Raw genomic sequence first — 21,925 nt, forward strand, 5'->3', positions numbered from 1 at the left:
GGTCAAGTGTGTGTGCGTCAGTCTGCTTGAGTTTGTGTGCGTTTGTGGCCTTCTTCTAGAACCACCTGCGTTGGTTCGTAATCGAGGCACGCGCGGCGAGCATCATCTCCCGTTCAGCTCAAGTGTGTGTGCGTCAGTCTGAGTTTGTCTGCGTTTTTGGCCTTCTAGAACCGTCTGCGTTGGTTCGTAACCGAAGTATATACGTCTCATTCAAAACACGCCGAGTTGGTAGCTCTAGATGTTCATCCAATGAAATTGTAGAACAAATTGACCCACTTAGACATGAGGATCTCGAAAGGATAGTCAGGAAACAAGACTTCCATATATTTCTATACAAAATCTTTCAAATGAGCTTGATTTTGTATGAAATGATACTAGATTCTACCTGATGAAAAATTAGCTTGTTTGATAATTTTGAATCCATTTTTCTGGTAAAAAGAACAATTTGAGTGCAAAACATTAGGAAATTCACCAATATTATCCCTTTTTGAACCCCAGGTCATTCATAACAACAAGAGCGTCTAAAAAGGTTATTTGAATCGATGTAACTACTCGTAATTATGTCTTATCAGCTTATGAGAGGGGGTTATTCATGTGTTCGTAACGCTTTATAAATAGAAAGCTATAAAAGATAGAGCATTATTTTCACCATCGATTAACACCCTCCCACGGTATTCATGGCGAAAACACAGGTTTCCAGGCACGCTCGCTGTACACCAAAAGTGCACACTGAGTGACCCCGGCGGCCTGCCCAGAATGTCCGACGTAATCGGTTGCTAAGATTGGCATCTCAGCACAGACGAAGGACAAGAGTTAATGAGTTGATGTGATATATAGTATACTGTTACTTGCCATTGTAGGTATGCCATGCATACTTCTACACTAACTGCATAGAAGGCCCTAGTTCTAGTAATGTTTCTGGCTTCAGAAGGAAAGTCATTGACATTCGTTTGGAAAAAACTGGGGTCTTTTCAAGGGTGCACAACCCCTTGTATTTTGCTGTAATTTATTCTTTGTTATGGAATTTTATGCCATCAGGTTTTGAAAATGACCCTATCCAGATCAGGTGGGGAGGGTTTTAATTTCTTGAAAGAAGTATATCAAAGTGTGGGAGTGAAAGGTAAATCACTTTTTAATTATTGAACCTGTCTTCCCCCCCCCCTTACACACACACGCCCAGAGTTCAGCGGTAAGATGTTGTATAAATTCTGTTAAACCATTTCAGTTTGCACCGTGTCGTTCATTTGTGTTTGCGGAAAGTGTGAGGGTAAAGTGTTCTTTTTGCCTTGAACCTGGAAATAAAGTCTTACATTTTTTTTCTGTTTTCAGTAAGAGAAACCCTAAAAGAGTTGACCAAGCAGTATGACAAGTCAGAGAATGACCTCAAGGCTCTGCAAAGTGTGGGGCAGGTATGTATTGATTTTAATGTTGGGAAGAATATGGAGTATCTTGCCGTTCTGGCAGAAAATTTTGTTTCATGTTGAGCAAACCACTTGTTTTTACGAGACATTTTTTAAAAACAGAAGTAAACGTGATGAAGTTACATATTGTGTCATTTTTCATTTTACAAGCTTTCAATATTTATTCCTTACCCTGTGCCCTTTAAAACCAAACTTGCTTTTTGTTTTGCAAATTCAGTTTGTGTATCAAAATGTTAATCATCACTTCCCGTTAACTTTTTTACATGTGTATGAATTCCAATGCAATTTTCATTTCCATGTTGATTTTAGCTTTTGTACTATCTAATTTTTTAACATATATATCTTTGAATTTTGCTTTTTTTATTTAAACTGACTGCAGATTTTTGTAATCACACTTTTTGTGTCCCACCAGATTGTTGGAGAAGTCTTGAAACAGCTGACAGAGGACAAATGTAAGTTCTTTGTAAAGATGGGTTTTGTTTCTGAGTGTTGGGTCTTGGCAGTGTATAATTTCTCTGCAGTTACAAATTTATGTACAAACTGATAAATGTTTTTAGGTTGAAGACGATCAGCTTCAGACTAGGTGCTCAGTTTTTATTTTGACCTGAGAGAAACGGGGATTCTTTCTCCTTTTGCTGGGTCCAAGGTTTTTGTGGAATGCGAGGTTGACTGTTGTAAAGTGTTATTTATCACAACATGTTTGCGTAAATTTTGCATCTTTTCAACTTAACCATTGTTACAAAGATGCAATCACTTGTTTATATATGCTATTGTTTTGGGTAACAGGCGCAATGTTGCTGCAGGTTTTGGTCTTTTAAATTTGTAAAGTAACTTTCCCCCAATAGCTCTTCTTTGCTTAATAAATGTCGTTCTGTGTTTTTGTTACAGTTATTGTGAAAGCCACAAATGGTCCTCGCTATGTGGTTGGTTGCCGCAGACAGCTGGACAAGTCCAAACTCAAGTCTGGGACTCGTGTGGCTCTGGACATGACAACACTGACCATCATGAGGTAAGATGTCTATCACTTTTTTATTCCATTTAGTAACAACAGTGTCTGTGGTCAATTTTTAAAATCTTTGTTCTGGAGGAGAGATTTCGTATTTTTGGCGTGTTCGTTTTTATTCTGGGATTTGAGGCTTAGCTCAGTCTGACATTGTGTCCTTGGGAAAGGCACTACTCAAATTTCCCCATTTGCCTTGGTCTTATCGGATATAGATTTTAAATTTGAAAGTCCTGCCTCTTAAATAATTTTACAGTGCTTTTTTCAGTGTTGTAAGGGGCATTAAATCTATTGTACAATTTTGCACATTTTCATTTCTTCATCATCAAATGCCAGATCTGCGACAGACATCAGAGTTCATGGCCTGCCATTCATTCCTATGCTCGGGTGCTCACAAAACAAGCGATATTATCCTGATCTTTCCCCGTCACTATTTCATATCATATTATTCTTTTTCATCAGATATCTGCCTCGTGAAGTGGACCCACTAGTGTACAACATGTCTGTGGAGGACCCGGGTGATGTTTCTTTTAACCAGATTGGAGGTCTGGGAGAGCAGATCAGGGAGCTGAGAGAGGTTTGTGTCTTTTTTTTTTCTCTTTGAGGCTGTCTGAGTAAACTTTTAAGTGTTGGTTGTCGTAATTATGTGGGCAAAGGATGCGCTTACTGTCCACAGTTTAAGACTGGTGAAATGTGTTTGTGTGAATGGCAGTTTGTGTTAGGGAAGGTCATTGTGTTCTTTATTCATACTTTTTTTTTTTTTGGTCTGAGGAGTGTCGAACATGAGTTTTTGTAGGATTTGCATCTGACACAATCATCATATGTTGAGTGCTTTGGATTGTAAAGATTATTTAGAATATTTTATTTTTTAAAATTTGTTCCCCCTCCTCCCCTCTTTTTCTTCTGTCCTTGCACTTGGTCTGTAAAAGAATTGGACCCCTTCTGAAGTAGTTTCTGTAAAGTGTTGTTTAATAGGCTTAGGCATTGACTGAAGTAGATGTCTTTAGACCTAGAGTGACACCCTCTTTATTTATAACTTTTCCATCCTCTTCCCTCCGACAGGTGATTGAGCTCCCCTTGCTGAACCCAGAGCTGTTCCAACGTGTGGGCATCACCCCACCCAAGGGATGTCTGCTCTATGGACCACCTGGTACAGGGAAAACACTTCTGGCTCGAGCTGTGGCCAGCCAACTGGACTGCAACTTCCTCAAGGTGAGAACAGGGCTGTTCATTTGGAGAGTGAATGTTGTGGGAGAAAAGATTGAAACCTTTTTTCAAGGGGTGTGAAGAATTTCTGAATTTTTTATTTCTAAAAATCTATTTATTAAATTTTCATCTTTTGCATGTTGGATGTGAATGCAAATTTGTTTATTGTTTGGTTTTGGGTTTTTTAGTCATCCATAAATTCTTCTGTCCTATCCAACATGCTGGTGGTTGGAGGGCACTAATGATATATCCTACATTATTTTTTCAATGTACTTCTTTTCACTCAAACAAACAAACCTGTCAAACATCTATCCACCTTCTATTGTCTGTATGTTACTTTCGAGTAACACCTCTTATCTTCAGCTTATATTTATGACCTATTTGTATTGCAAGTGCTGTAATCCTTTTACCAAAACTTAACTGAACTCATTCTACCCTTGCAGGTGGTGTCCAGTGCCATTGTGGACAAGTACATCGGAGAGAGTGCTCGGCTCATCAGGGAGATGTTTGCCTTTGCCCGTGACCACGAGCCCTGTATTATATTTATGGATGAGATTGACGCTATAGGTACGGGCTATGCTGTCTGTTGTAAACAGTGATTTTCTTTTAATATGTAATATGTAGTTGACAATTTTGTGTTGTGCAAGTATTTTGCAGAATTTGAGGAAGAAACCCACTTCAGTGTAGGTCTAGATGAAAGGTGGAAATACTGTTTATAATTTTTTAAAAGAAAGTATCTGCTTCCCCCCCCCCCCCCCTCCTCTGAATTCTTTAAATTGTTAGGTTTTAGTTTTTGTCCCCCATCATGTGTCTAGAAGACTTGGTGTTCAATGGAGGAATGAATGGAGGCATCCCTGATGACACATGCAGTAGTTGTTCACCATCTATAGGACAATATATTATATTCTTCATTATTTTTCTCTGTTTTATTGCTGGCAAAGGTGTAGTTGGGGTCTCTTTTCTTTAAAAAATTTGAATTCTTCTTTCATGCTTAACATCATGATTACTCCCTTGTCAGCCTCACAGAGAGTGGAGATCCCAGATGTGCGTAGTAGGTCAAGTAAATTGCTCATGAGGACCTCAACGAGACCTTAGTCTAGTTCCTTCCTTTTGTCACATCATCTTTTTGTTTATTTTCCTTTTTCACTTCTTTCAGGTGGAAGAAGGTTCTCTGAGGGCACGTCAGCAGACAGAGAGATCCAGAGAACTTTGATGGAGGTATGTGATGATGCTAAGTGGCATGATGAACTTTGAAATGCACCTTTAATTCATGTTTTTAGTTTCTCATCTCTTCCTTCTCTCCTTTTGGTTTAATTAATTTATTATAATAGTCTTGCTGGTATCTTTCTTATTTCAAAGGCAGAATGACATGTCTCCCTAGAAACAGTAGTTTCCCAAGTGATAAAGTTACATAAATCGGGATCACAATTCCATTGTCAATGGCAGGATGACATATTTACATTTCTGCATAACCATGTTTAGAAGCAGTTGTTTCTCTGGGTAAGTGCAGTCTAAAGCTTTTGGCATTTTTTTCTCAAAATTCTGAAATATACAGTTAAGTCAATCTACCTTGGGACGACTGATCCCTTGCCAGGTGGATGGTTGATTTAAAAAATGCACAGTGGTGGTTGGTTATTTCTTATTCTTGACTGTTTTGCTACTGTTCCTGTATAATTTTAGTCCTAAGGGTACATGAAAAAAGTAAATCCTTTGCTCTTTCCTTTCAATTCTTCTACATAAATTATCAATGGAAGAGATATAATCCTAGTCTCTTCTAAATTATGATTGTATACTAATACCTTATGCACTTTTTGTACAGATCAGTGCCCCATGGTCCTGCTTTTCCTTAACAAAAATACAATTCTTTAAATATAATGTGCTTGTCCTTAACCCTAACACTTTTTTTTTGTTGTAATCAGTTGTTGAATCAGATGGATGGCTTTGATGCCTTAGGCCAAGTGAAAATGATTATGGCCACCAACCGACCAGACACGCTGGATCCAGCCTTGTTGCGACCCGGACGTCTTGACAGGAAAATTGGTTGGTACATGTTTGTCATGTTGGAATATCACCTGTACTCAGATCTCTTTGAATTTGTTCCCTACAGGGGGTTGCATTTTGCAGCCTAACAAATTCTTTATCTTTTATTCTCTTGAGTATTTAGACTCGCCCAAACCTTTTTTTTTTTTTTTAGTGCTCATATTTCTTTTTTCCCTTTATACTGTTTGATATGAAATTAATTTACCTTGATTATAATGAGTAATACAATAGAGTTTTTCTTGAAAAGTACATGAGATATATTTTTCTGATTACTGTCAGAAAGGAAAGAAAAAAAATGACCATCAATATGGTTTGGTCAGAGCAAGGAAATCAGTGTAGTGGTGAAAGAGTTGAATTTTTAGTTCTAAGTTTGATTATAATTTTTCCTTTTGCCTACCCCTTGTGTCATACAATGCTTCATCCAAGTCTTGTCAATGATATATAGTAGATGCTATAGTGGAAGTGTTTTGATTTCATAGACCTTGCTCTGATTTTGTGTCAGGTTACATCAGTAATATGCTTTTTGTAAGTGTCTCTTTATATTGAAAGATATTATGTATGAGCATAGAGAGTACCCATGTTGAGCTTGCTTTTGATCAGCTGAGGGTCTCAAATGATGGCATCGTCTAGCAAATCATTTCAACCTGCACCTTATTTCATAAGTTATATTTGTATTTCCAGTGTTGTTTTTCCATCTTGTATATTTCTATTTTTTGTGTCTATATAGAATGATTCTTGTGATGTCTTCCAACTGTATCAAGAAAGAGGAACTTACAGGATTGCCTTTTCTTTTCCAGAAATCTCCCTACCAAATGAACAAGCTAGACTGGAAATTTTAAAGATTCACGCTAACCCCATAGCCAAGCATGGAGAAATTGGTGAGTTCAGCTTAAGTGTTACTTTCGGGTTTTATTTCTGAAATGTAATAATTTCTTATTTACTACTTGATGTAAGACTGCCATTCTCCATTTTGAAAAGTGACGTATGACAAAGTATTACACTGAGCTGTGGATATTTAATTTGTCCAAGATTTTGAAAGTGTTCTTTTTTTCATTGATATAAAAATTCGTGTAAAGATTTATTTTATCTGAAATTTGTATAAGAATGTAAATTATATGCATTATCTCTGAAAGTCCACTAATATTTCTTTGATATAGAGTACTTTGAAATCAGTTCTTATCATGCCCAGTGTGCAAAAGTAATGCTACCCCCCCACGGGGCGGTGCCACTGACTGAAGTGTCTTTGGGCCTTTCCGTAAGGGGGGACATTTCTCGTTCTAGCACAGTTGAATTTTAAAGCGGCTGATTCATCAATGCCACGCTCATAACTGTGCTTGATCTACAACAGGGAAATGCTGCTTTTTCTTTCCTAATCCTTACTATTGTCATTTTTCCTCTACTTCTGTTTTATGTTTGTCTCACTCTTGTGACCCACTATTTCCTGGGTGCCTTGATAGTCAAAGCAGACTTTGTGCTGTTGAGGCTAGAGAGGTGAGCAGAGTATGTCTGATTCCCTGTAAGGACTTCTCTGTTGACATCCACCCTTTGGCGCTCATACTCATATGACCTTATGCGGTTGTGAGCGCCGAAAAACCTCTACTAAAAGTAAAAAGTAATGCTATTTTGATGCTTTTCATTGAGGTTTCAATTTAAAACCTTGGCTTTTCACTATTTCTTTTTGTAGACTTTCTTTTTCGAATGGGCCACTCTAACATTACATGGGTTTAGTTTGTTAATTGTCATTAGGGCTCACAGGAAAATAAATTTGTATCACTTTTTTTTTCACACCTTCAGATTGGGAAGCTGTGGTGAAACTGTCAGAGGACTTCAATGGTGCTGATTTGAGGAATGTCTGCACAGAAGCTGGTAAGTATGGTGGAACAAGTGTTAAGAGACGGTAGTAGCGGATGGGGAATGAAAGTTCAGCTCTTTCAGTTTTTCCTCTTTGAGTGGAGCAAATTGTAGTTGGGAAGGCAATGTTCAATGGTAAATATATATTGAGAAAAGAAATTACCCCTCGATGTGTTGTGTTTTGGAGAGATGGGCCAGTGGGATATGTCCATTCTGCATTTAGTTTTTGTCTTGGTCCTGCTTTTTTTCACCAATGCATTCAGGCTTTCTCCTGTGCTTATTGTGTGCTATATATAGATGTTATGCCATGCTTGTGAAGGCTTTGTTACATTTTACAAAGTGGGTGGATGACGGGCACTGGTGGGGCATGCTCCTTTTTTTATCAAACATTTATCATCTTTTCCTCCCCTCCTATTTTTCTTTGTATGCTACTCTCTTGTATCACTTCTAATCTGCGGCACTTATATTACAAATCTGTCTTGCAAGTTCCATAAAATCCTTACTAAAAGTTGCTTTACAACACTATTCAGCTTTTGACCGTCTTCTCTTTCAGGTATGTTTGCCATCCGTGCTGAACGTGACTACGTGGTGGAGGAAGATTTCATGAAGGCTGTCAGGAAAGTTTCAGACAACAAGAAACTGGAGAGCAAGCTGGACTACAAACCTATTTAAAGTGTAAGCCTCTTACAACCATCTAGGGTTTGTCATGCCTGATTCGATTGACTTTTCATGAGGAATGTTTGATGTTTATGAGCATGTGTTTCTAGACTTATCTGTTGTGTAGTTAACACAATGATGTCAAATGAGCTTTTTTACATAAAGTGTAATGAAAGGAATGTTTAGCTATTCATCATTTGCAAAATCATTTTGAAAGGCATTGGTAATGTTCAGCTTTTGACATCTATGATGAAAGAAGGAGAGTTTTGCCATACCTGGTATATGTTTGCAAACTAAAAAAGTGTAACAGAAGATGAGATTGTTTTTCCCCATTTGTATTTATCTTGCTGGAGAAGATTTCTCAACTCTACAAGTTATTTGTCAGAATTCTAGATTTGAATAGCGATACACTGAGCGCTCATTGCATTATTCAACTTGAAGATTTATTTTCAATAATAGATTTCTGAATCAAATATAGATGGCAGTTTGTGAAATATGTGCAGAAACATTTTTTTGCTCCATTCTACAAATTTCAGTCATTGTAATTTGTATAAAATGAATGTTGTATGTTATGTGTGTATGGATGAATTAGTTTGGTGCGTGGCAATTGTGAATGTGAATATGTTTGAAATAAAATACAATCTCTTCCACAATTTTGTTTTTTCTTTTCATTCAAGTGATTTTTCACAATAATATGAATTTCCTAATTGCTTTATATTTTAATTAAGAACTGACAACTTGTGCCGTGGAAATTACAATTTGGAGAAATAAGTCTATTGAATGGTTATTGTAGGAAAAGGCTGAAGTAGACCAATGTTGGAAGAGGGAAATATAAGGACTGATCTTCAGCCTCCTGTATTTAGTCAGAGTTAGACTGCCATGTGGAAATGGGGAAATAAGTTTGTGAGCACATTGTCAAACTAGAACTAGAAAATTGATTTCGATAAGAAGACTGATCATAGGCCTGTATCTTGAAGGAGTAAAGGTAGAGAAAGCTGAAATTTGGCACTAAGCTTAATCTTTTTCTATGTAGTGGCCTCCCACAGTTACACATTTTTGCCATCAGTGTATGACCTTGAAAAGAGGTAATCAGTTCCATATGCGGCATGTATATTCGTAAAAATATCCTGCTGTTGCTTGCCTTGCAAGAACAAAAACTTCATTACTGCCCTGTGCTCAATTTTCTTTATTTGTATGTTGAAACTGGAGAACAACATACCCCCATTCACTCGCAGTGCACTGGTGGTAAAACCAGTAACTGGAAATTCCCCAAAATTGACCTGCATTCTTGGAAGGAAGATAATTGTTGGCTTTCACCCCAAATTTCAGCCTTCTACCTTTATTCCTTCATGGTCAGGTAAAAAAAACTTTTGGTATGCCCCTCATACACATGCTGGTATTTCAGATTTGTCTGAATGGTAGGGACTCTAGCTGGAGACACACACACACACAAGGAGAACTTAACTTTGTTCATGTTGTCTGGGGGCCAGGAGAATAACTTCAGATATGTTGTGACATACCTTAGATTTATTTTATTTATTTGTCCCTGAGATGTTTATTAATTTTCATCTTCCTAGAGTCAAAATTGTATCATGACTTTTGAAATAGATACTGCATGATTCTGGGAAAAAATGACTAGTCTTTGCATGATCTACTTTCAGAAAAGAAAGGCATGTGGGGCTTGTCAATGTCGAACACTTTTGATTTTGGGGCTCTCGTGGTCAAGAGGTTATTGTGTTCGTCTATAATTCAACAGGTCCCGGGTTCGAATATAGACAGCGACTGATAATATTCTTCACTAAATGTTCTCCTTTCACCTTTTTTCCTGCTCTCTAACAATGTTCTGTCTTCTGCTTTCGTCTCAATTTTCTGCCCCCCTACCCCTCACCTCGTTTTCCTCCTCTGGGCTCCCGACTCTTTCTGCTGCCATTCTACTGCTACTCCTTGACTCCTTACTGCTGTCTTTTAGCCACACCCCTGATCTTATGGTAGGTAAGATCTAACTCCTAGCCTTCTCGGATATGGGCGAAAAATCTAGCAGGTCCGGTGTGCAAGTTGCACACGTAAAAAATCCCTTGGTGACTTGGTGGTCCAAAATCGATAGGAGTAGGCACTGGCTGCCCCTGGGCAAAATTCAAAATTTCCTGCAAATTGAAAATGTTTAATGTGCACTCATTTGACTTGATGCACTTTAGAGTGCCGTAAACACACACACATAAAAAGACCCCTAAAAAATCTTGATTTTTTAAAGGAAAAAATTGTAATTCTGGTTGACTTTCTTAGCTAACTGGTTTTACTTAGTGAAGCAGCTTGTGGTTTCTTCCTTTCGTTGACATATCTCACTTGAAAATAACATTGTTAAGTTAGATTATGTAAATAGGTGTCTGTGGTATATTGGTTAGGCACTTTGCCGTCACATGCTAAGAATTTTTTTCAACAATCTCAGACTTTCTTCTGGAACATTATTCCCTGTCGGTTGGCCCTGAGAGTGAGGCATAGTTGATGAAGCCTGCTTTCTTAACAATCTAAATTTGTTTTAAAAAATAAGATTGTGCAAAAGAGCAGAGTATTTCACTCAGTCCTTTGACAGAGCTTTTGCTATGAATGTGACTGAAATTGTTCTTTTCTGTTTTTTCAAAAGCATGCACGGGGGCTCTCGTGGCCTAGAGGTTAAGGTGTTGGCCTCTCATTCAAAGGTCCTGGGTTCGAATCCGGTTAGCAACCGAAACATTTTCTGCTCTAAAATTGTCTCCTTTCAAGATCTACACCTAGCCTTCTTGGACAAGGGCAAAAAATCTTGGAGGGCCCATGTGCAAGTTGCGCACGTCAAAAGACCCCTTGGTGGTATAAAATTGATAAGAGTAGGCTTCCTACCAACTGAAAAGGATGAATGTGTCTTGCGCGCTCATATGACCTTATGCTGTCGTGAGCACCTTAAAACACTTACCAAACAAAAAGCATGTAGTGGCCTTCAAGAGGGCAAAGGCGAGGTGACAGGAACAATATGGGAATAGGAGAGAAAATAAAACTTCAAAGAAACATTCTCCATTTGTCATTTAAAAAATTTGACAACTCTCGAAATAAGATTTTAAAAGATAATTTATTCATGCAACATTATATAAAATGTAAAACTGATGTCAGAGTTGTGAATAATTATGTGCATAGCCCTATTAGAGTGCACTGCCCTCATTTGCATAGGTAAAGAACAGGAAACTGTACAATTAACATCAGGAGTTTTTGTAAAGACTACACAGACACTAGATCGAATATAAACTATGCATCTGACACAGAGCCCTTGTAGAGCCCGGGCTAATTATTATTTATAAATATAGCGCATCCATTTGGAGGGAAAGTAAGTCTGAAGCAAGGTAAAACACAGGTCCAAAACTTGCGTGTGTGAGGACGAGTGAACAGTAAATTGCAATGGACAGAAGGAACAGGTGGTGGAAACACACACACCATCATAAATTATAGATTAATCCTAGTTCTGTAGAGCGGCAGCAGTCGCAGTTAAGTAGAATCACAGTCACAGAGACACAACATCAGCCCACATCGACTGGGTTTCCAAGTTAAAAACATTTCAATTTCATCAATATTTCTTCTACAAATTGTAACAAAGTACAAAAAGAAAGAGGGGAGGAAAGTCCTACTCCAGATAGTTTTGAGCGACAGGGAATATGATGAGCTATTAAATTAATTAATTTGACTGTATCTCTTCCACCAGCGCACTGCGCCAGTAAGTAACCTGCTGTCTCCATGTTGATGTCGAAAGAAAGCACATGGAGGCCTTGGTTTCATCCCTTCGTTGTCAAGTTTCTCTTTTCCTACAGTTTTCTTCTGTTGTTTTCATTCATTTGAAAACAAATTCAGAATTAGGAAAACGGTGCTATCGTGGGAGGTTTATGTTGGTTGATACTCCCATTTTTTGTTTTCATACATTTAGTTTAGAATCTAATAAGCTAAACAGAGAAGGATTTGAGATTGTGATGTCCTTGTGAGGAATGGAATATTGGATGCACATCCCAAATTCAGTTACCAGAATTTTGAATTCATCGCGAGTTAGATTAAAAATATGGATGGGTACTGTGAAAGGAAATTATTTTTCTTAGTTCGAGGTCAATGCTTAATGTTAGGGCAAATGATTACTTCATTTTATTACATTGAGATGATAGACTATCTACATTGAAACAGTTGCCAACAAAGAAAACCATCAACACATTTTGTCTGTCCTAGTAGGTCGACAAGGAGGGTAAATGGTTAACTCACTTAGCAACACTTTCTTATAAGAGTTTGTGATGACAGGCTTCTCTGACAACTTTCACTTTCATACAAAAGAACATTCTTTTTCATCTCTCACTCTTTCTCGTTCTTGTAACCTATCAACACCACCCTGTATCTTTAATTCTCTCCAGAAGAGAGATTTTAAAAAATTACATTTTTTCTCAACCCTGCATTTCTCTGAAGAGAAAAGAAAGCTCAGAGAAATACACGATCGATTAAATGTACATGATTAAAAAACTAACAGGAGATTTACGGCTGCGAGGTAAGATCTCTGCTGATGTCGAAAATAAAAAGCTGCAGAGTTTCAGGTTTCCTGCCTTAATCCCCAGTATCTCACAACCTTGAAGTGTCCAGACTGGCAACCTCGATGCACACAGACACAGCAATAAATACTCCAACAGAGCCGAACAGGAGCAGTCAGAGTGCTTTCACAACCACACTGTGCTTTCCACATCACATGGTTTATTTTGTTGAAAAACCTTGCAGTTCAGGCAGAATCCTTCACTCTAGGTGGGTGCAAAGTCCAAATATGTTCAAACTCCAAACTCATTCAGATTCAAAACGTCCCTCACGACTTTCTTCATAGTTCTGTTCCACTTCACTCACTCCACTTTCACCTCACCACACCACGGCTGTCAGCACTCCGACACTTTTGCTTGGCCTATCACTCGAGGATACAGCTGGGAATGACAAAGACAAAACAACTGAAAAGTCAGTCACATCCATAGATATGACATAATCATGTAGAGTTTTTATTTTTGAGAACTTGTACGTTGTCAAGTTGTAGTTCATGGTGACCCATAATCATTTCATCTCAACAGAAGTACAGTGGAGTCTTCTTAAACCAAAGATGGTGAATCTGCAAACAGCATCAGTAAATTGAAAGAAAATAAAATCCCCATCTTTTTTTTCTATACTTTGAGCAACAGCTCTAAGCCAGAGTAAATTTGATTGTTCAACAGATTTCAGAATATGCACTCCACTGTTCTAAAATGAAGTAGAAAGAGTAGACCCCCACAGTTTGCCTATCAATCACAATGAAAGAATACTTTAAAGAAATCAAAAAAGTCTACTTGGATATTTGTCTTCCCAATTAGAGCCATAAAATCGAAATAGACAACATGTTTCATAGTAGGGATTACAAAAGAAAGCGTGAAAAAAGTCCACTCAGGGTTCATAAATTCTTAATTGTTGATTGTGATGTGAATGAAGTAACAACAACATAGAGCTCTTTCTTTGACTTTTAACATCATAACATATAACAGTATTGAGAAATATCGAATAAATAGCACTAATAATAATAATGATGATGATAATAATAATAAGCCTACATAAACATACAAGCCAAAGGAGACTTCAAAGGCGTCCGTTATACTTTCACTTTCAGTTAGTTATTCAACGTAACACATTTTTTATACAAAGATTTTTTTGAAAACTCAACAAGAAAATTATTTAGAGAGAATACTATCAAACTTACCAACTTCTGTCTAAATATGAAGGATTTTTGCCACCTTAAAACTAAAGGTCTTGATTTAAAAAAATATATAACTCCTTTGAGCTTCACATGAAGGGAAAACCATTCATATTTTATCAATCTATTACTCTAATCCAGCTCAATGCTCAGATTAAAAGCTCTGAATCATCCATCAACAGAGTTCAAGAACAATGCTTGACTCTCTAGGTTGCCTTACCTTGGCCTACTAGAGACAAGACCTTAATTCTTACATTCCAATTCTCTTACTTTTTAAAATCCAGCCTGTGTTGAAAGGGGCATAAAACAAATACAGTAACAAGCAGAGCAAGAAACCAAGTTACCCCTAAGAGGTTGCGAGGAATGTAGCCCTCCTTTCCATAGAGCCTGGCCCACCACCACTCCTTCTCTTTCTCATCTCCCTTCCGCAGCACCGTCAAACTGGCCCCTATGACAAAGCTCAGCTCGTCGACGTTGGTGGCCTGGTAGTCAAAGACAGCGTAGACCTCGCCACTGTTGGTGATGCCCAGCTTTTCTTGGATACCTATGATTGAAAAACGTTCACATGTTTGTAGCTATGAGAACCAAAAGTACCTACATCTCCTGAATACAAGTAGGCTATTTGGGAAAAGTCAAAAAAAATACAACAAATTAGGACCAGCATAATGGTAACCCCCATCCAAGCAATAGAAAAAGAAATGCAAGATGAATTAGTTCTTCAGAAACACATTCTCACCTTAGCCAGATGCCCCCATTATTCTCTATTAAACATAAGACAGAACACAGACTGACAGTCTAAAAGTAAAGGTAGCTGGAAGCTCAGCTCACAGAATCTTTAACAGTGCATCAGTGTGAATGTGTTTCTACTGCTAGCATATACAATTGAACTGCACTGAGCTTGTAAACTATAGATACTTGATAAATATAAAAAGAACTCCCAAACACCATTTTAACTTGTTACTGTATGGACAAACCGGCTCAATCAAACAGTAAGCAGCTGACATGGGGGGAAAAAGTCTGGGGGGAAGCTAGAACATTGCAGCAAAAGCTAGAAAAAAATAATTAATTAAACTATCAAATACTTACAAATAGATCTAATCACAGTAATTCATATCCTCTTATTGTTTCATCTTAGAGTTGAAATATTGTACTTACTCACTCACATTCCCATAGTCAATGACTGTTTGATATGAACAAAATCATTGACATGTCACTCAAAAAAGGGACAGAGAACCAAAACAAATTTTAAAAAAAAAAAAAAAAAAATCAAGGTAAAAAAAGAGTGGAGGCGAGCAGAACAAAAGCGTGGACAACTCACTGTAGAGGTAATCTGAGCAGCTGTCGTAGCCATCCTCCTCCTCCTCGCACTTGTCGGCCGCAGTCTCCTGGTCGGAGATGGTGGTGGCGAACACACAGGCGCCGTGCTCCACCAGGAAACGCACCATAGGGAGGTTGTTGCACGAGGCGGCACAGTGTAGCGGGGTCCTGGGGGGGAGTGGGCAAAAGTCAGGGTAAGGATAGAGCTCTTCAGTCTATTCATAATATTAGAAGAAGGTAATGTGTTTGCTTACCATCCTTTTCTACTATCGAACTGATTTTTAAGCCAATAATAAACTGCTATGTGCAAAAAGGCTTCTCTCAAATAAGGGTAAGCACTACAGAAATGGAATCTGTGGTTACATATTACAGATGTCCTACCAACCCATTGATAAGCAAGTTTATAATGTTCATCAAAAACTGATAGGTAAAGTCTTGTTCATACTGAGCATTTGATAAAAAATTGAACTATTTTAAGGTCGTACAAAATCAAAGCATGAACATAATTATGTATATGTTTATACCATAGTTCTTACATCCCCAATCTGGCCAAAAAACAAACACATTATGTTCACCATGATTCTTTCAATATCAACAAAATGAATTTATTCAATGTCTTTTTAGGGTTAAGAAATAAAAATAATTGGCTATTGAATTTACAGACACACCCACATTACACATGAAATCTCATATCCTACATACACTGCAGCTGATTGAACAGTCTTTGTTACCAGGCTACTCAGACTCTTCATTCATAGACAGGAATACACTATGGCAAGAAATGACAGATTTGTACAAGAGATTTTTACTGACCAGCCATCGCTATCTGGCGAGTTCACATCGCAGCCAAACTCCACTAGGAACTTGACGATCTCGTAGTGGCCCGCACAGATGGCGTTGTGTAATGCCGTAATGCCTTCATCATTGGCGGTGCTCACATCATCCACCTGTAGACACAACATAGAGATGTATTAAATCACTAAGACATGAGAACGTGCTGCTAATTTTTAAATAAAATGTATGCTTCCCAGGAAGTCGAGAAAGAGTAATCAGCTCAGAAATCCTTTTTAGATAAGAACAACAACACTTCCCCCCCCGCCAAAACCCCAGCTCCTGAGGATTTTGAACTCTCAAAACAGAAGACCGGCACCAAGAGTAATCTCCACATAAAACAAATGATATTCTAAATAAATAAAAGTGTTAGAGAACAGCTGGGATGCTGTTTCCCTCTCGACCCACGTTGGTCCTGACATTCAAGGAACAAGTATCAGCCCACAGTCTGTGTACTAAATAACCTAATTAATGTCTATGGCGCTGAAACTTCGACAATTAGAGAACAGTATCTAACTCCCTAGAAAGCATTGGACACCCATCCCAGTGATAAGAAAACAGGCCAACGTAAAAATCAGTAGTTTTTCAGGCTGAGGAATACCCAGCCTGCAACCCCTGAGATTTAGGAAGCACCTGTAATGCAATCTTACCTGCACTGCCACTTTTCTGACAAGCTCCAGCTCCCCTTCCAACGAGGCGTCCAGCAACAGGGCCAGAGGATCAAAGCTGACCCGATTGGTTGAACGCCGAACTCCGTCTTTCTTCAAATTACTTTTGGTCCTCCTCTTGACTACCTCGGTAGCTTTATTAGAAGGAACAGGTTGGCTCTCTTTCTTCTCAACTTGCTGCGCTGTGGGGACTTTCGGCTCTGCCTTATTGTCTTTTGTGGAGTTGTGCTCAGGTTTGCTGTTGCCATCAGGATGTGTTTGTGACTCTGCTTTGTTTGACGATAATGATGACGATGACTGCACAGTGTCTGTTTTGGCGTTGGGGACAACAGTCTTGCTGTCCTGCTGCTGTTCGCCTGTCTGCTGCTGTCTCTGCTGTTCGAGCTCTTGCCGCTCCTGAAGGGCTTTGTTCAGGTCCTCATTCTCGCTGTCCGAATGTCGCCGCCGGATGTGCTTCGGTGTGTTCAGCTTGTAACTCCCTGAGGAAAAAAACAAACACTTTTGATAAAGCATAAAGCATAATGTGTCCTGGTGGCTTCCTATCGAAATAGCACTTCAAAAAGCATTCGTGTTGTTTTAGTTTTAGTAAGCATTTTAGGGAACTTGCAACACGAAAAGGTTATATAGAGGCTGAAGATTACAAGTTTTACTAAAGATTAACATACAAAAAAAAAGGAAGAGGGATAAGAATGATAAATGTTTGAGTGGACAGAAGGAGCAAACTGCACCAGAGCATCTGCCAACCACTCATAATTCGTACTGGGTTGAGTAGGAGAGAAACATAACAGTCACCTTTACCAAGTAAAATGCATAAAACAAACAGGATTGCAAATAATCATTTTTGATTTGTATTATGGTGAATTGACACGATAACAACAACATTCTGCTATAGAGCAGAGAAGTAATAGAATGTAACACTGAAATGAAGTAGAACCAGAAAACTGAGGTGAGGCAATAACACCACAAACACTGACATGGTACTGCAGGAGTTGTCACAGAGGAAAACATCAAACACAAACAGGAATTTTCTATAAATTGCACTCTTCACTGACCTTTGTCCGAGGCGATATCTGGATAGTTGGGAGACGCCACAGCGCCAAACTGAGGGTGACCTTCACCCCCCGGTCCAACGTCAGCAGCGGCAGGCATACCAGGAGGTGTGTGTCCATCGACACGATCTCCCGCCTGCGCATCTCGGCCAGACAGCGCGTCCTGGTTGCGGTACAGCAGGTTCAGATTACGCTGATACTTCTCCATGGCCGCACTGCCCAGCCGGCCCATGTAGGTGTTGGCGATCTGGTTCTTGGACGCATAGCGATAGGTGGGAGCCGGTTTCTGGTTCAGGTGAGGGGCGTGTTGTTGGGGAGGGGTGGAGCCTCCTCCTTGTGATGTGGGCGGGGCTACGGTGGGTGAGCGGGAGGAGCTATTCGAGTCGTGATTGACAGGTTTTGACGATGATGACAAGTCTGTTTGGCTGGGGGACGAGGGAGGGACGTTGGAATTGCTGTTGTTGGCCGTGTGGTGATTGTTGGGCCCTGCGACATTCACCTGTCTGTGTGCTTGTTGTGCGGGCTGCGGTGGATGGGCTGCGGATGAGGAGGGGTGTGACGGTCGACCCGAAGGTCCTGTTTTCTGGTTCAGCTTTTCTATCATGGCCGACACAGGTCCGATTGATGACGTGTTTACCTGGTTGGAGGTCAAATTGGAATAAATCGGCTCAAATTTTCAACTAAATTCCAACTGAGTATAAGAGGAACACATCTGTACCATGGAGGTTATAAATTGTTGGGAAAATAGACAACGACATCTAGTGCAAGTCTGACAATGCATCAAAATAAAACAAGGGACCTTAACTATTCTAAATAGATTTAAATATACAATGTATGTGAAACTTATTTTTGCGAGTGAAGAGAAGCACACCAACACACACAATAGTAGTCACTTAATGTAGGGGGAAGTAAGGAAAAGTAAAACAGACAGATAGACACAAAAAGATGAAAAGAAAAGGAGAACCTACCAGTAGCACCCTCCAACAACCCGAATGTAAAACTTAAAATTTCTGAAGTGGACTGAATAGATAGGAAAGAAAAATAACAATTCTGAGCAGTGTATCACATCAAGACAAGCCCTGTAGGTGTGGAAGAAAGGATGTGTGAGAGAGTATATGTGTGGATGCTTGTGTGTGTATATGTATGTGTATATGCGAGTGTGTGTGTGTTTGTATGTATGTGTGAATGCATATGTGTGTGTATGTATGTGTATATGTGTGTGTGTGAGTGTGTGTGTGTGTGTGTGTGTGTGTGTGAGTGTGTGTGTGTGTGTGTGTGTGTGTGTGTGTGTGTGTGTGTGTGTGTGTGTGTGTGTGTGTGTGTGTGTGTTTGTATGTGTGTGGTGAATCACCAAACCAAAGTGCCAATGCCTGGAAAATAAAGATTAATCTTATCTTATCTTATACTATCTCATCTCACATAACCTTACCTAACCAATCTTATCATATATTATCTTAAATCTTATCTGTCTGTGTCTCACCTCATGATCCTTGTCAAGGACCTGTATCCCCCCACTAGAGTCGGAACCCTCGCTGGAGGCCGGAGAACTCTGGCCACTGCCCGCCTGTCTCTCCTCCTCATTGATGCTGATCACAGGATAGGACGACGACTGGCCAGGCTGTGTTGGCGATAAGTCAGGCACCCTAGGGGAGTTGTTATTTCCCCCTCCACCCCTACGAGAGTCTGTGAGTCTCGCGTGAGACGAATGTTCGTTAGCAGACGAGGGAACTCCCATAATACTTTGCTTATCCGAAGGTTTCACAGTTCGATTCTGCTGCTGTTGCTGCTGCTGTTGTAGTAGGAGCTGTTGCTGTAGCAGCTGCTGTTGCTGCTGTAGTTGCTGCTGGTGCTGTTGTTTTGAGGCAGGCCCCAAAGGTTTGACTGCCACAGGCGGTGCTGGTTTTTGCCCGTTAGGCTGCTTGTTCCCGCCTGTACTGCTAATAGAGGCATCACCACTCATAGATTTGGAGTAATTAAAATTCGCCTTCCCACTTTCATTGTTATTATTGTTCCCGCCGACCACCGCTGGGTGGTTTTGTGACATCTTGTTGTGGGTGTTGGCGGGTAGAACGGTAGGTAGCGGGTACTCCTCTATCAGCTGATTGTTGTTGTTCATTTCCACCTGCTTCTGCTGGCTGTCACTGGCCCGGCCCGGAGGAACGACAAACTTGACGTGTGACGGCAACGTCTGGTATTTCGGGTCCTGTTTGAGGAAGCCGCCAGTTTTCGTGAACGAATCGTCTTTGACGACATCCTGTGGCGCGTACTGAATGTACGGCTCTACAGTGGCCACGTTCGGCCCACCCACTCCAACGCCGTGATGGTGGGAGTGGGACCCTGGTGCTGCCGGAACTGCCTGTTTTTTCGAAGTGTTCTGATTGGCTGACTGCTGCTCCTGGCTCCGCCTCTTTTTGAGGCGCTGCTGCAGTTCGTGAATCCGAGCGTCCATGCGGGTCACCTCCTCCCTGCGCTGACTCAGCAATTTTTCCTTGGCTGCAATAGCCTGAGTCTGCTGCTCATTCAGCTTGTTCCGGATCTAAAATTAAATAAATAATTGAATAAATAAACACATGTAGATACTGACTTTTGAAGTTTGAAAAAAACAAAACAACAAACACTCACATAACTTAACACATTATCATAGCATACTGCACACCTATTTTCGAGCTAACAGTTACATATTGAACAAAACAGAACTATAATGAGCAAGTTCATCTTGGAAGAATGATTGAAGATGTCTAATGACACAAGTGATCATTTGATTAGTCAGTCTTTCCCTTGATGCTCAAGCACGCTTTGAGAAAAAACATCATTTGCATGATTAACAATTCTCAAAAGTACAAAAAAGCACTGAAGCCATCCCTCTATCCTTTCATAACATTTGGTAATACACCAAGCACTAAAGCTATCTCTTCTCTCTCTTGTTGTCCTTACGTACAGAAGTACATGTGCAAACTAGCAAGAAAACGATATGCTTTCTCCTTCCTCATCATGTATATTAGTAGTACAACAGACATTGAAACATTACCACCCTACACTTCCTTGTCTCCCCTCTCTTCCATTATAAAACATACAAGTAACAAACAACAACTGACCAACAGCTCATTCCTGAGTTTCTCCAGCTCTAGTGCGGCGGCTGTCTTGTTGTTGCCCCCGCCGTGAGCGCTGCTGTTGCGCAGCTCCTGAAGCTGTCTGGTCAGCTGATCCACGCGGGCCACGGCCATAGCTAGTTCCTTCTCCTTCTCATTGAACACAGCCCGTACAGCCTCCAACTCGCTTGCTGTGATTGCCGGGAAAGAAGGAAAATGACAGTCATAAAACAAAATGAATAGACACTCTTTCTGTCTTACATAAAAGGATATATTATTTCAAAGAGGCTTCATCAGGGCATTATGAAAACGAATAGCCATCTCAGTGATGGCACAATGTACATAATTTAGTATCCTGCTGTTTGTGCATTCGAGCAAAGAGCAGCAAATCAACAAAATGATTCAGACAAGGTTAGAAGAGAGCAAGACAGATTGTTTTTTGAGTGGGGGTGGGGTTAAAGTAAGGGTTATTTAAGTGATTGTGTTGTGTGCGTGTGCGTGTGTGTGTGTGTGTGTGTGTGTGTATGTGAGTGCGGGTGTGCAAACTCTGTGCGTGTCTGTGTATGTGTGTGCTGGTCGTTAGTACAGGTGAATGTCTTGGCTAAGTAATCATTAGAGCATGTTCGTCTGTAAGCAAGAACAATTATTATGAGTGACAAGGACATCCAGTTCCCCCTTGGACTCACTGAGCTGTCCGTTGTTGTGCCTGTACTGCTCAGCCTGCCCCCGGAGCGCCCTCAGCTTGCGGAGCTTCATCTCCTGGTTCTCCACGCGCTCCGTGGCACGGCGGAGCTGCTCATTGTGAGCCACGCGCTGCGCGTGCAGGGACTCGTGCTGGCGGAGGTACTTGAGGCGCTGCTCTTTGGCCACCAGATACTTTGCTTATCCGAAGGTTTCACAGTTCGATTCTGCTGCTGTTGCTGCTGCTGTTGTAGTAGGAGCTGTTGCTGTAGCAGCTGCTGTTGCTGCTGTAGTTGCTGCTGGTGCTGTTGTTTTGAGGCAGGCCCCAAAGGTTTGACTGCCACAGGCGGTGCTGGTTTTTGC

The 21,925-nt window shown here is 40.1% G+C and overlaps 2 protein-coding genes across 2 annotated transcripts in view; one reads left to right on the forward strand and one right to left on the reverse strand.

Annotated features, from left to right (window-relative positions):
- The window catches only part of LOC101845568 (26S proteasome regulatory subunit 10B), a 13,187-nt gene extending 4,359 nt beyond the window's left edge, over positions 1-8,828 (forward strand). Inside the window, exons 2-12 of the mRNA XM_005104099.3 lie at positions 1,330-1,409; positions 1,834-1,873; positions 2,310-2,430; positions 2,884-2,998; positions 3,484-3,633; positions 4,071-4,194; positions 4,784-4,845; positions 5,547-5,667; positions 6,465-6,545; positions 7,462-7,533; positions 8,072-8,828. Coding sequence (XP_005104156.1) covers positions 1,330-1,409; positions 1,834-1,873; positions 2,310-2,430; positions 2,884-2,998; positions 3,484-3,633; positions 4,071-4,194; positions 4,784-4,845; positions 5,547-5,667; positions 6,465-6,545; positions 7,462-7,533; positions 8,072-8,190 — 1,085 coding nt within the window. The 3' untranslated portion in view covers positions 8,191-8,828. The remainder of the gene's footprint in view (positions 1-1,329; positions 1,410-1,833; positions 1,874-2,309; positions 2,431-2,883; positions 2,999-3,483; positions 3,634-4,070; positions 4,195-4,783; positions 4,846-5,546; positions 5,668-6,464; positions 6,546-7,461; positions 7,534-8,071) is intronic.
- Positions 8,829-11,256: 2,428 nt separating this feature from the next.
- LOC101845792 (apoptosis-stimulating of p53 protein 1) overlaps positions 11,257-21,925 on the reverse strand; it is a gene marked incomplete in the record, with an annotated part of 97,982 nt that continues 87,313 nt past the window's right edge. The window contains 9 exon segments of the mRNA XM_013085764.2: positions 11,257-13,136; positions 14,272-14,471; positions 15,246-15,412; positions 16,058-16,191; positions 16,726-17,222; positions 17,796-18,429; positions 19,273-20,328; positions 20,888-21,072; positions 21,568-21,755. Of these exon segments, the coding sequence (XP_012941218.1) occupies positions 13,092-13,136; positions 14,272-14,471; positions 15,246-15,412; positions 16,058-16,191; positions 16,726-17,222; positions 17,796-18,429; positions 19,273-20,328; positions 20,888-21,072; positions 21,568-21,755 (3,106 nt within the window).

This window comes from Aplysia californica, unplaced genomic scaffold (genome assembly GCF_000002075.1).
Source record: "Aplysia californica isolate F4 #8 unplaced genomic scaffold, AplCal3.0 scaffold00404, whole genome shotgun sequence".
In the NCBI taxonomy this organism is placed as follows: Eukaryota; Metazoa; Mollusca; class Gastropoda; order Aplysiida; family Aplysiidae; genus Aplysia; species Aplysia californica.